Source organism: Sus scrofa, chromosome 9 (assembly GCF_054392235.1).
Source record: "Sus scrofa isolate SSC_HxYL_T2T_F1_AM1 chromosome 9, Sscrofa_HxYL_maternal_Yorkshire_Landrace_v2.0, whole genome shotgun sequence".
In the NCBI taxonomy this organism is placed as follows: Eukaryota; Metazoa; Chordata; class Mammalia; order Artiodactyla; family Suidae; genus Sus; species Sus scrofa.
The window spans coordinates 3,558,720-3,571,001 of record NC_139391.1 but is presented as its reverse complement, the minus strand read 5'-3'; the positions used below and the strand labels follow the sequence as shown (position 1 = coordinate 3,571,001).

The following is a 12,282-nucleotide window of genomic DNA, read 5'->3' as shown; positions in this document are numbered from 1 at the left end:
GACACCCAGATCCCCAAGAGAACGTTTCCGCCAGAGCCCTCCTCCCTTGGAGATGAGGATGCTCACGGCACTAAGCACGGGGTCCGGCACAGCGGTCCCTCGGAAATATCTCCACAAATGAACCACAGAATGTGTCAATCAACCTTTCATCAATAGCTTTGATTGTGTCTCCAAGGCGGTGATCAAAATTGAGCCGTTTTCATGAATAGCCCCTACTGAGATCCCCTGTCCCGGTAGAGTCTGATTCTGACGGCTCTATGAACTGCCCTCAAACCTTATATCAAGAAGTCTCTCTTCCCACACATTCTCTGGGTGCTTTTCCAGTTCCCTTTCTGCATTTCCACTCTAACCAGGGCTACTTCCTACACTCACTGCATCTCCCCCAGTGCCCACACCCCCGCCCACCGCCGTCACTGCCATGCTCTGTCAGGCTGCAATCCCTCTCTCCTGCTTTTCTTTCTCCCACATACCTGTTTCCTCTCTCCCAGCTTGTCTTTGTCCTTTAGTGATACTCCTAAATACACACACACACACACACACACACAGAAACACACATGCACAATTCTGCTAATCCCTCCCCCGACCATCAATTCTCTTAAACTTACCTACGACATCACAGTACCAGGTGAGGGATTGAGAAAGTGGCAGAGAACAGCTGAAAATGTTGCTTGTTGAGAGAAGAGGAATGAGGAGCAAAGAGAAAGCTGGAGATTGACCATGTTGGCATAGGGGGTGTCACTGTTCCTGCTCTGTACAGGGTGCTTATATTTAGAGACTGAGACACCAGCTCATCTTCCTTCTTCGGAAAGCAGGTGTCAGAGTCACCCCTGGGATCCGTTCTCCTTTGGTCAGTGAACCAAAGGAGAAGTAGAAACCCTCCCCTAATGCCAAGAGAGACCGCTAACTCTGGGGACAATAATTAGCTCCAGACCAAAAAAAAAAAAAAAAAAAAATGCACACAAAGTACTGGAAGACACAGCCTAAGAGCTGTGATGGAAATCCTGGCAGCAAACTGGTAACATAATAACAGCTAATGTTTGTTGAGCCCTTACTAAATCCATGTCCCTGTATTATGGTTGAAGATAAATGATCACCTTTGATTCCCAGAACAACCCAGTGACTTAAAGCATAATTTTTATGTCCATTTCGCAGATGAGGACATACAGGCTTGGAGAGACTAAGCAGCTAATAAGGAGAAAAGACAAAAGCTCCCTCAGTGAACATGTCAGAGGGTTTGGATTCAGTCCAGAAACACTGATTAGGGGAACTGAGAAGGAGAATCTTCAAGCCACTCTGCAGGGTCAACCACTCAAGAGAAAAGGAGTAAATGAAAGGTTGATTAAAAGTGTTACAACATACTCTCCTCTGACATTGCTGGGAGGAGAGTAATTCTTCCCAGCTCATCCTGTAACTTTTGGAGCAAAGAAGTTGCTAGGAACCCAAGGAAGGGGAAAAAAAAAAAAAAAGCCATCAACTCAGTAATTCCAATCCTAGGTATTTACCCAAGAGAAATTAAAAGCATAAGTTCACAAAGTCTTATAAAAAAAGGTTCATTGCAGGTGTTCCAGTCATAGTTAAGTAGAAATGAATCTGACTAGTATCCATGAGGATGCAGGTTCAATCCCTGGCCTTGCTCAAAAATGTCAAGGATCCAGCATTTCCATGAGCTGTGGTATAGGCTGCAGATGTGGCTCAGATCAGGTGTTGCTGTAGCTGTGGTGTAGGCTGACAGTTACAGCTCCAATTTGACCCCTAGCTTGGGAACCTCCACATGCCATGGGTGCAGCCCTAAAAAAAACAAAAACAAAAACAAACAAAAACGTTCATAGCACCTTTACTCACAGTAGCCAAAAAATAGAAACAACATAAACGTCCATCAAAAGAAGAATGGATATATGTTCACTGCAGCACTATTCACAAGAGCCAAGACAGGAAAAAACCTAAATGTCCATTGATAGATGAATGGATAAAGATGATCTGGTGGAATATTACTCAGCCATAAAAAAGAACAAAATACTGCCATTTACAACATCATGGTTGGAACCAGAGATTATCATATAAGTGATGTAAGTCAGACAGAGGAAGACAAATACCATATGATATCACTTATATGTGGAATCTAAAATATGGCACAAATGAACTTATCTACAAAACAGAAACAGACTCACAGACATAGAGAACAGACCTGTGGCTACCAAGGGGGAGGGGGGTGGAAGAGGGACGAAGTGGGAGTTTGGGGTTAGTAGACACAAACTATTATATATAGAATGGATAAACAGCAAGGTCCTACTGTCTAACACAGGAAACTATATTAAATATGCTGTGATTATGGAAAAGAATATTTTTTAAAGAATGTATATATAATGTATAACTGAATCACTTTGCTGTACAGAAGAAATTAACACAACATTGTAAATCAACTATACTTGAATAAAAAACAAATAAAAGAGGAATTCCTATTGTGGCTCAGCCGGTTAAGAACCCACGAGTATCCATGAGGATGCAGGTTCGATCCCTGGCTTTGCTCAGTGGGCTAAAGGATCCTGCATTGCTGTGAGCTGCAGCATAGGTCACAAGGCAGCTCGGATCTGTCATTGCTGTGGTTGTTGCACAGGCCAGTGGCTACGGCCCTGACTGATCCCTAGCCTGGGAACCTTCATATGCTGCAGGTACAGACAAAAGAGAGAAAGGAAGGAAGGGAGAGAAAATTGTGATATATTCATAAAATGGCATACGGTCCAGCAATTAAAATGAACTACTAAAACATGCAACAATGCAGATTAAACTCAAGACCATTATGTTGAGTGAAAGAAGCCAGACAGTATAGGCTACACACTGTGTGATTTCATTTACATGAAGTTCCACACAGACAAAAACCAGTCTACAGTGATAACAATGAAAACAGTGACTGCCTCTGAGGTGGGAGGAAGCAGAAGGAAGTTTCCCTGGTGACAATAGTCTACATTTGAGAGGAACATGGGCTTCATGGGTGTCTACATTCGTCAGAAGGATTTTTTTTTTTTTTTTTTGAGCATCAGGAAGGAATAAAGAGTAATGAAAGAGGAAGGAATATGGTGAATGCTTCTTCCCATGAGTTTTTTATGTTGCATGCAATGATTAAAGCAAAAGTTATTACACCATCCAATACTCAAGATGATAACATTTTAAAATGGGAAGAATAAAGGAACGTAAATGGCACTAGATGTAGGTGCCAGTGGACCATGAGTCGTATGTGTATATTTTAATGGAACAACCACAAAAACAGCTATACAAAGCCATCCACTCAAAAACTCTATAAATAGGAGTTCCCGTCATGGCGCAGTGGTTAACGAATCCGACTAGGAACCATGAGGTTGCGGGTTCGGTCCCTGCCCTTGCTCAGTGGGTTAACGATCCGGCGTTGCCGTGAGCTGTGGTGTAGGTTGCAGACGCGGCTCGGATCCTGCGTTGCTGTGGCTCTGGCGTAGGCCGGTGGCTACAGCTCCGACTCAACCCCTAGCCTGGGAATCTCCATATGCCGCGGGAGCGGCCCAAGAAATAGCAACAACAGCAACAACAACAACAACAACAACAACAACAAAAAAAAAAAACTCTATAAATAAATCAAGAAGGAATCCTAAAAATGTTCAAGTAGCCCATGGAAAAGCAAGAAAACAGAAAGAGAGGAATAAGACAACTGAACAAACAGGAAATAAATAATAAAATGGTAGGCTTAAGCCCTAAAATATTGATAATTACATGAACTGTAAATGGTCCATAAACACACAAGTTAAAAAACAGAGATCGGAGTGGAGTTTAAAAACACAGTGGAGTTCCCGGTGATGCAATGGGATTGGCGGCATCCCTGGACACAGGTGTGATCCCAGGCCCAGCACAGTGGGTTAAGGATCCAGCATTGCCACAGCTGTGGTGTAGCTTGCAACTGCGACTCAGTTCTGATACCTGGCCCAGCAACTCCATATGCCACAGGGCAACCAAAAAAAATAAATAAATAAAGAAAAAGAGAGAGAGATACTGGCAAAGTGGTTTAAAAAATACACACAACCGGAGTTCCCGTCATGGCGCAGTGGTTAACGAATCCGACTAGGAACCATGAGGTTGCGGGTTCGGTCCCTGCCCTTGCTCAGTGGGTTAACGATCCGGCGTTGCCGTGAGCTGTGGTGTAGGTTGCAGACGCGGCTCGGATCCCGCGTTGCTGTGGCTCTGGTGTAGGCCGGTGGCTACAGCTCCGATTGGACCCCTAGCCTGGGAACCTCCATATGCCGCGGGAGCGGCCCAAGAAATAGCAACAACAACAACAAAAAAGACAAAAGACAAAAAAAAAAAAAAAAAAAAAAAAAAGTACACACAACCCAACTACCTGCTGTTTACAGGAAATTCACTTCATATTCAGTGACATAGCTAGGTTACAAATGAAAGGATGAAAAACTATATACCACACAAACATCAAAAAAACTATATACCACACAAACATCAAAAAAGAGTGGCTACATTAATACCAGACAAAAGAAGACTTCAAAGAAAGGAAATTGCTAGTGACAGAGAGATACATTACTTAACAATAAAAGTATCAATTCACCAGGAAGATAAAATGATAAGTATGTACACACACACACAAAAACAGAGCCTCTAAACACATTAAGCATAAACTGAAAGGAAAAATAGACAAATCACAGGTTTCCTGTATATTATACAACAATCTGAGCTAGAGCCATCATGTTGTACACAGCACTCCTAGCACTCATTGATCGTATAACTCAAAGTTTGTACATTTTGACCACCTCCCTCCAATTTCTCTTCCCCCCACCTTGCACCTCTGGTACCCAAACTCTGATCTCTTTTGCTCTGAGTTGGTGGGGAGAGCTTTCTTGCTTTCTTTTTCTTTCTTTCATTTCTTTCCTTTCTTTTGTTCTTTCTTTAGACTGTGCCATCATACAGTATTTGTCCTTCTCTGACCTTTTTCAATTAGCATAATGCCTTTAAAGCCCACCCACGTTGTTACAAATAGTAGGCTTTCCTCATTTTTTATGGCTGAAAAATATCCCATTGTATAATCTATCACAACTTCTTTATCCATTTATGAAAAATATATATCTATCACAACTTCTTTATTCATCCATCAGTAAACACTTAAGCTATTTTCATGTGTTGGCTATTGCAAATAATGCAGCTATGAACTTGGGAATGCAGGTATCTTTTTGGAGTTAGTGTTTTCGTGTCCTTTGGATAGACAGTGGACCCTTGAACAATGAAACAATTAGGGGTGTGCAGACTCCCAACCTTTTGTGGCTTTGAGTTGAATTTCCCTAATCAATAGTGATGTTGAGCATCTTTTCATGTATCTGTTAGCCTTCCATATATATTCTTTGAAGAAATGTCTATTCAGGTCATTTGCCCATTTTTTATATCAGTTATTTGGTTTGATGCTACTGAATTGTATGAATTCTTTGTATATTTTGGATTTTAACCCTTTATCAGATACATGGCTCGCCAACATTTTTCCCATTTTGTAGATTGTCTTTTCACTTTCTAATGGTTTCTTTTGCTGTGCAGAATCTTTTTAGTTTGATGTAGTGCCATGTGTTTTTTTTTTTTATTTGTTGCTTGTGTTGTAAATGTCATACCCCCAAAATTATTACCAAGATCCATCCCAAGGAAATGTATTTCTTTTTCTTCTGGGAGTTTCATAGTTTCAGGTCCATTCACTTAAGTCTTCAATCTATTCTGAGTCAATTTTGTGAGTGGTATGAGATATGAAGCCAGTTTTGTCCTTTTACATGTGAATATCCAGTTATCTCAGCACCATTTATTGAAAAGACTATCTTTTCTCCATCGAGTATTCCTGGCTCCCTTGTCAAGTATTTGTTGACTGTGTACGTTTGGGTTATTTCTGTCTCTCGATTTTGTTCCATTGGTCCATTTGTCTGTTTTTCTGCCGGTGCATACTACTCTGATAACTATAATTTTATAGTATAGCTTGAAATCAGGATGCGTGATGCCCCCTGCTTTGTTCTCCTTTGTCAGGATCTCTCTCACTAGTTAGGGTCTTTTATGGTTCCGTATAAATTTTAGGATTTTTTTTTCTACTACTGTAAAAAACGCTATTGGAATCTTGATAGGGCTGGCATTGAATCTATAGTTTTTAGTAGTAGTGACATTTTAACAAAATTAATTCTTCCAATCAATGAACATGAGATATCTTTCCATTTATTTGTGTCTTTCTCAATTTCTTTGATCAACGTCTTGAGTTTTCAGGGTAGAGGTCTTTCATCTCCTTAGCTAAATCTCTTCCGAATTATTGTATTGTTTTTGATGCTATTGTAAATGGAATCAATTTTTTATTTCTTTTTCAGAAAGATTGTCATTAGTGTATGAAATGCTACTGATTTTTTGGGGGGGCCACACCCTTGGCACATGGAAGTTCCCAGTCCAGGGACGGAACATCACCACAGCAGTGACAGTAGCAAATCCTTAAGTGCTAGGCAACCTGGGAACTCCAATGCTACTGATTTTTGCATGTTAATCTTATATTCCACAACTTTTTTGAATTCATTGATTAAATCTAACAGCTTTTTGGTTGTCTTCAGGATGTTCTAAATATAAAATCAAGTCATCTGAAAATAGAGATCATTTTACTTCTTCCTTTCCAATCCAGGTATCTTTTAATGTTTTCTTGCCTGTTTGCTCTAGGTAGGACTTCTAGTGCTACACTGAACGGGCATGCTGAGTGGGCACCGAGATGACCATTTGATTCTTTTTCCATTCTACTAATAAAGTGATGTATTTCGTTGATTGATTTGTGTATGTTGAACCATCCTTGCACCCCAAGAAACAATCCTACTTGATCATGGTTTATGATCCTTTTGATGTATTGTTGAATTCGGTTTGCTAATAATTTGTTGAGGATTTCTGCATTTATGTTCATTGGTATATTAGGGGACTGAGCCTAATGTGAAGTTCCTGTTTGCTTATGCGTGAGTCCCTCTGCAAGAAACTAAGTGAACGCAGAAAACTGTACCAGCTGAACCAAGCCTCCTAGGAAACGCCAACATGCACACACGCATACCCACAAACATCCAACACCCGCCTCCATTCACCACTTGTCATGAGCCGCAACCTCATCCGATGTTACAACATTCCACCCGACTCTCAATTTGTCTTTCTACCACTTCACAGTAATTCACAAGCTGCTTCCAACACCCACTTCCACAAGGAAAACTCCAGGTCTCTTTCCAGGTAAAGTGTCGTATTTATTGGTGTATTTATGTACTTTCTAGCCAGTTATCGTGTGTTGTGTAAAACGGTACCACCATTTTTATTAGGTTTCTCTCCTTGTTAAATGTGTGACTGAGGAAGTTTTTAATGTTGTGGCCTCCTCCCATTTTTCCTCCCATAGGCCCTGTGGTTTTGTTAGACTATCTTGCATAGTGTGGTGATTTTTAGAATATGTATCGTTCCAGCAGAAAGAATGGTGCTCAGTGGGACTTGTGGTTGACGGTGAGTAACTCTTTCTCGTTTCCATGGACACCTAAAGCTTCTGAAACTGTCACGGCCCCTGTTCGTCGGCAAATGCTGTTTGGGCCAGCAGTTTTGTCCCCCAATTAAGAGCAATCAATATTTATTCAGAGGCAAATAACAGGCATTGCGATAAGCAGTGGTGAGACTGAAGCTAAGACGCCCTGCCTGTCACTCTTCCAGTCCAGAGGGACAGAGAGAGACCAGTGATGACAGCTGAGGGGGACGGATACTCACAAAGAAGACAGAGAGCAAGGTCTTCCCTCCGGACCTCAGGGGGTCAGCATTCCTCTATCTCAGATCTTCCCGCAGCCAGAAGTCAGTCTCTGTGCCTGCTGCCCCCACTGCTGCCTCCTCACTCGACTTCCCGAGTTCCCCAGGCTTTCAGAAGCCCAACGGGGAAGCGGTAATGCAGCCCAGTGGGAGGGGTAGGGCCCTGAGGGAGGCGGGTAGAAGAGCCACATAAAGGGCCCCGCAGGCATCGGTCGAGGCGAAGAGGAGCTGCCAGCGTGCCCAGCTTAGGTCTCTGCTCGGTCAAGTCGTCTGCTGCTGCCTTCCTTCTCCTGCATTTACCCATCCAACCTTCCAGCGTCCACAGACTAGCTCCTCCAAGGAATCCGTTCTGCTGCTCCTGCCTCCTCCTCCTGCGGCTGCTTCTTCCTCGTATGGCTGGCACGCTGGGCGGAGTGCCACGTCCTCCCCTCTGTGACCTGCACGCTCTTGGGCACCCCAGGAATGAGACTGGAGTGCAACCCGCTTCTGGACCGTGAAGAAGGAAAGACTCGTTTTGCTGCCATCCCTCTCTCGGCGGCTTCCCAGATCCAGGGGCAATTCTCCGACCCGTGTTCGAGCTCACCACGCGCCAGCGTCAGGCTAAGACGAACGTAAGCCCCCCACACCCCCAAACCCACCAGGTGTCCTCCGCGCACGTCGGCCTCACAGCTGCACTCAAGGCCCATCTGCCTCCTGTTCCCGTTTCTCCCTTTCTGTCCACCGTCCTCCTTCTTCTTGGTTCGGAAGGTTCAAGCTGGCCACGCGTAGTGTCCCTGTGTCCCGCCCCCGGGACAGAGCTGAGGAGGCTGAGGCCCGGGAGTCGTGCCTCGGGATACGCAGGCAGGAGTAGGGCCATCCTGAGGCCTGAGCCCCCCAGAACTGGCCTGCTCCCCACCTGCAGAGACCGAGACTGATTCTCCTTGGACCCTGAGGACAGAAACAGCTTTCCTCTCAGCTCCCCTCTCAGCTGAGCTCCACCTGGAGGGCTCTGGCGGGACAGCCACTGCAGCAGAGACACCCCCGTCCGTCACCTCTGTCCCCCTGGCTCTCCCTTCAATGCTTGTGGATTTCAGGTACAAGGACCCTCCCATCCTGACCGGGGCTGTGACCTTGACTAGCCATCCCGAACCTCCGTCACGGGTCCTAGCGGTGAGCCTCCCAGCCTTGCACTGAGCTTACCTGTACATGGATGGATCCGTGCCACCGTGACAGCCCCAAATTCCCTCCCTTGTCCTTCCCGTATCAGGACTCATGCCTCCATGAGCCCGAAAGCCCTGACGCCACAGGATGGCCGAAGCTCCCCAGCCCAACTCCACCTTCTCACGCCCAGCCTTCTTCATACTGACCGGCCTGCCAGGGCTGGGGGGCGCCCAGGCCTGGCTGACACTGGTCTTCGGGCCCATGTACCTGCTTTCCCTGCTGGGCAACGGAGCCCTGCTGGCGGTGGTGCACGCGGACACCGCACTGCACCAGCCCATGTTTCTGCTCCTGGCCGTGCTGGCGGCCACGGACCTGGGCTTAGCCACATCGGTAGCCCCGGGGCTGCTGGCTGTGCTGTGGCTTGGGCCCCGGCCGGTGCCCTACACCGCGTGCCTGGTCCAGATGTTCTTCGTCCACGCACTGACTGCTGTGGAATCTGGCGTGCTGTTGGCCATGGCCTGTGACCGAGCTGTGGCCGTGGGGCGTCCACTGCACTACCCTGTCCTTGTCACCAAGGCCCGCGTGGGCTACGCGGCCCTGGCCCTGGCGCTCAAAGCTGTGGCTATTGTCGTGCCATTCCCTCTGCTGGTGGCGCGGTTTGGGCACTTCCGAGCCAGGACCATAGCCCACGCGTACTGTGCGCACATGGCGGTGGTAGAGCTGGTGGTGGGGGACACCAGGGCCAACAACCTGTATGGGCTGGCGCTCTCGCTGGCCGTGTCCAGCGTAGATATTCTAGGCATCACCGGCTCTTACGGGCTCATCGCCCACGCCGTGCTGCGGCTGCCCACCCGGGAAGCCCGGGCCAAGGCCTTCGGTACGTGCAGCTCCCACGTCGGGGTCATTCTGGCCTTTTACGTGCCCGGTCTCTTCTCCTACCTCACACACCGCTTCGGCCGTCGCACCGTCCCGAAGCCTGTGCACATCCTGCTCTCTAACGTCTATTTGCTGCTGCCACCTGCCCTCAACCCTCTCATCTATGGGGCCCGCACCAAGCAGATCAGGGGCCGGCTCCTGGAAACCTTCACACCCAGCAGGAGCCGGTTCTAAGGGGCAGGGAAAGCCGTGGGGCCTGGGGGTGGAGGTGGGGAGTCCAGAGGGTCCCTGGGGGTGGGGATGACGTCATCTCTGCCCCACGGTCTGCACACAACTGTGACAATCGCTCAACAGATATTTGCTGGGCAGGGTCTGCCGCGGGCACAGCGGCATCTGGAGACGGGCCCGTCCAGCTGGGGAGGCGGCAGGAGGCGGGGTACCAAGCGACCAGGCAGAGAAAATAGGGATCCGGGAATTACGGATTCGATTTAAAGAAAACTACCCTCCTTCTCTTCCTGCCCCAGCTCCACCCATCGTGGAAGCCCGAGTCGGCTTTGGTTCCCACACGAACCAGACCGGGGCCTGGGAGTCTGGGGGTGACGCTGCCTCTGGAGGCAGGTGCTTGGGGTCCTGTCTGGGACCACAGCCCTGTATCCCTGGGGTCAGATCCTGTCCTGAGGGAAGGAGATAAACGCTTCCTCCCCCCCTTCTGAGAACCAGGATAAAGGGCCCTGGAGCCCCACGTGTGTCCAAGACACTGATCTGTAAGACGCTCTCAGCTCAGAGAAGGTTCTCGGTCTCGGGCTTGAGCCCCATCCCCCAACCGTCACCACCGGCCAAGGTCGCGGCAGTTAGTGACTAGAATGTCGCTCCCTGGGCCTGCTGCTTCTGGGAAACCACTGTGGGCACCTGACCTGCTGGCCTGAGGCCCAGCTCATCAGGGTCTCTTAGCAACCTGCCCTCCGTGCGTCCTCAGCCCAGTACGTAGAACCCCAGATACAGGCCTCATCAGCGCCCCGTCTGCGCTGGCCAGGGGCACAAGCAGCACACAATGGAGGTGCAACGTGACGAAACAGGAACAGTTGGCACTGCTCTGGCCGCCAGAGAACAGATCCCACATAGGAAGTGCCATGGTGGTGCCCGCATGGGGTTCCCGCCAGCTAAAAGCCTCCATGCTGCCAGGAGGGGCACTGCCAGCACGACGTCCAGAAGGAGAACATCCTCAGACAGAAGCAGCGAGTCCCGCTACGAGGTCAGAGAGAGAGCTACGGGCTGCACACGCGGGCCCAGGCTCTCCGGCACAACGATCCCAACTGCGGGCACTGGAGTTGGCCCGGAAGCCCGGGGCAGGAAGGACCGCTCGGCGGACAGCTGGACGGAGCACCACGCAGGAGGCCGCAGGCCTGAAGAAGCAAGCGATGCCACCCCCAGGGCCACGCGGGGTCCCGTCAGATCCTCAGGAACAGGGACCTGAGGACAGCCCAGGGGCTCTGCATGCGTTTCAGGGGTGCTGTCACGTCCTGTGAAGCCAAGGGGACAGGGAGGAAACCCTCCGTCCTCCTCCAGCCAGGGGGGCCCAGGCCTTCTCAGGACTCAGCTCTGCCAGGAGGTTCTAAGTTTAAAAGCCCTCCAGGCAATGATTTTGCAGATAACTGTGATGAAGTACTTTGTGTGTGTGTGGTTTGTTTCTGCTTTTGTTTTTTTAGGGCCGCACCCCCAGCATATGGAGGTTCCCAGGCTAGGGGTCCAATGGGAGCGGTAGCCGCCAGCCTGCACCAGAGCCACAGCAGTGTGGGATCCAAGCCGCGTCTGTGACCTACACCGCAGCTCACGGCAACGCCGGATCCTTGACCCACGGAGCAAGGCCAGGGATCGAACCTGCGTCCTCATGGATGCTCGTCAGATTCGTTGCCGCTGCGCCACGATGGGAACCCCGACTGTGATGAAATTCTAATCCTAGTAGGTCGTGAGTCTCTACCATGTACCCCTCCTTCTCTTAGTGATTTGTCTCCTGACAAAATAATGAGAGAGATGCGCAGAGACGTCGGCAGGAAGATATTTATTACAACATTGTTATAAGAAATATAAAGCGATGTGTGACAGTCCTGGGCCACGCGCACACGCACCACCTCCTGTCCCCCCGCTGGTACATGGAGGGGGGACTCATAAGCAGTGGCTTCTCTCTCCCACCCCAGGAAGCCTCTCTTCTAAGGCACCGTCACCCGCGGGTGTGCAGCCGAGTCCAGAGCTGTACACGGTTCACCCTCAACCCAAAAGCCCACCCCCCTGGCCGTGTGGATTTGGTTTTGGATTCAGACTGCACACCCACCCACCATGAGGTGTGTCTAGAAGGCTTTTCTGGCACTCTTCCTCCTCCCAACAACCTGAGAACAACTGTGAGCCCGTAACCCCTTATCCCTCATTCCAAAATAAAACATCTCTCAACAATAGGGTTTTTTCCCTAACTCTGACCCCAAA

At 48.6% G+C, this 12,282-nt stretch overlaps 1 protein-coding gene across 1 annotated transcript; it reads left to right on the top strand.

The window, feature by feature from the left end:
• Window positions 1-5,589: 5,589 nt before the first annotated feature.
• On the top strand, window positions 5,590-12,282 carry OR52W1 (olfactory receptor family 52 subfamily W member 1). Its single transcript, XM_021062352.2, has one exon. The coding sequence runs from the start codon at window positions 9,076-9,078 to the stop codon at window positions 10,036-10,038; it is 963 nt and encodes a 320-aa protein (XP_020918011.2). The 5' UTR covers window positions 5,590-9,075; the 3' UTR covers window positions 10,039-12,282.

What these genes read in the sequence shown, in the direction of transcription:
- OR52W1 (XM_021062352.2), top strand. Translation starts at nt 9,076, where the DNA reads ATGGCCGAAGCTCCCCAGCCCAACTCCACCTTCTCACGCCCAGCCTTC.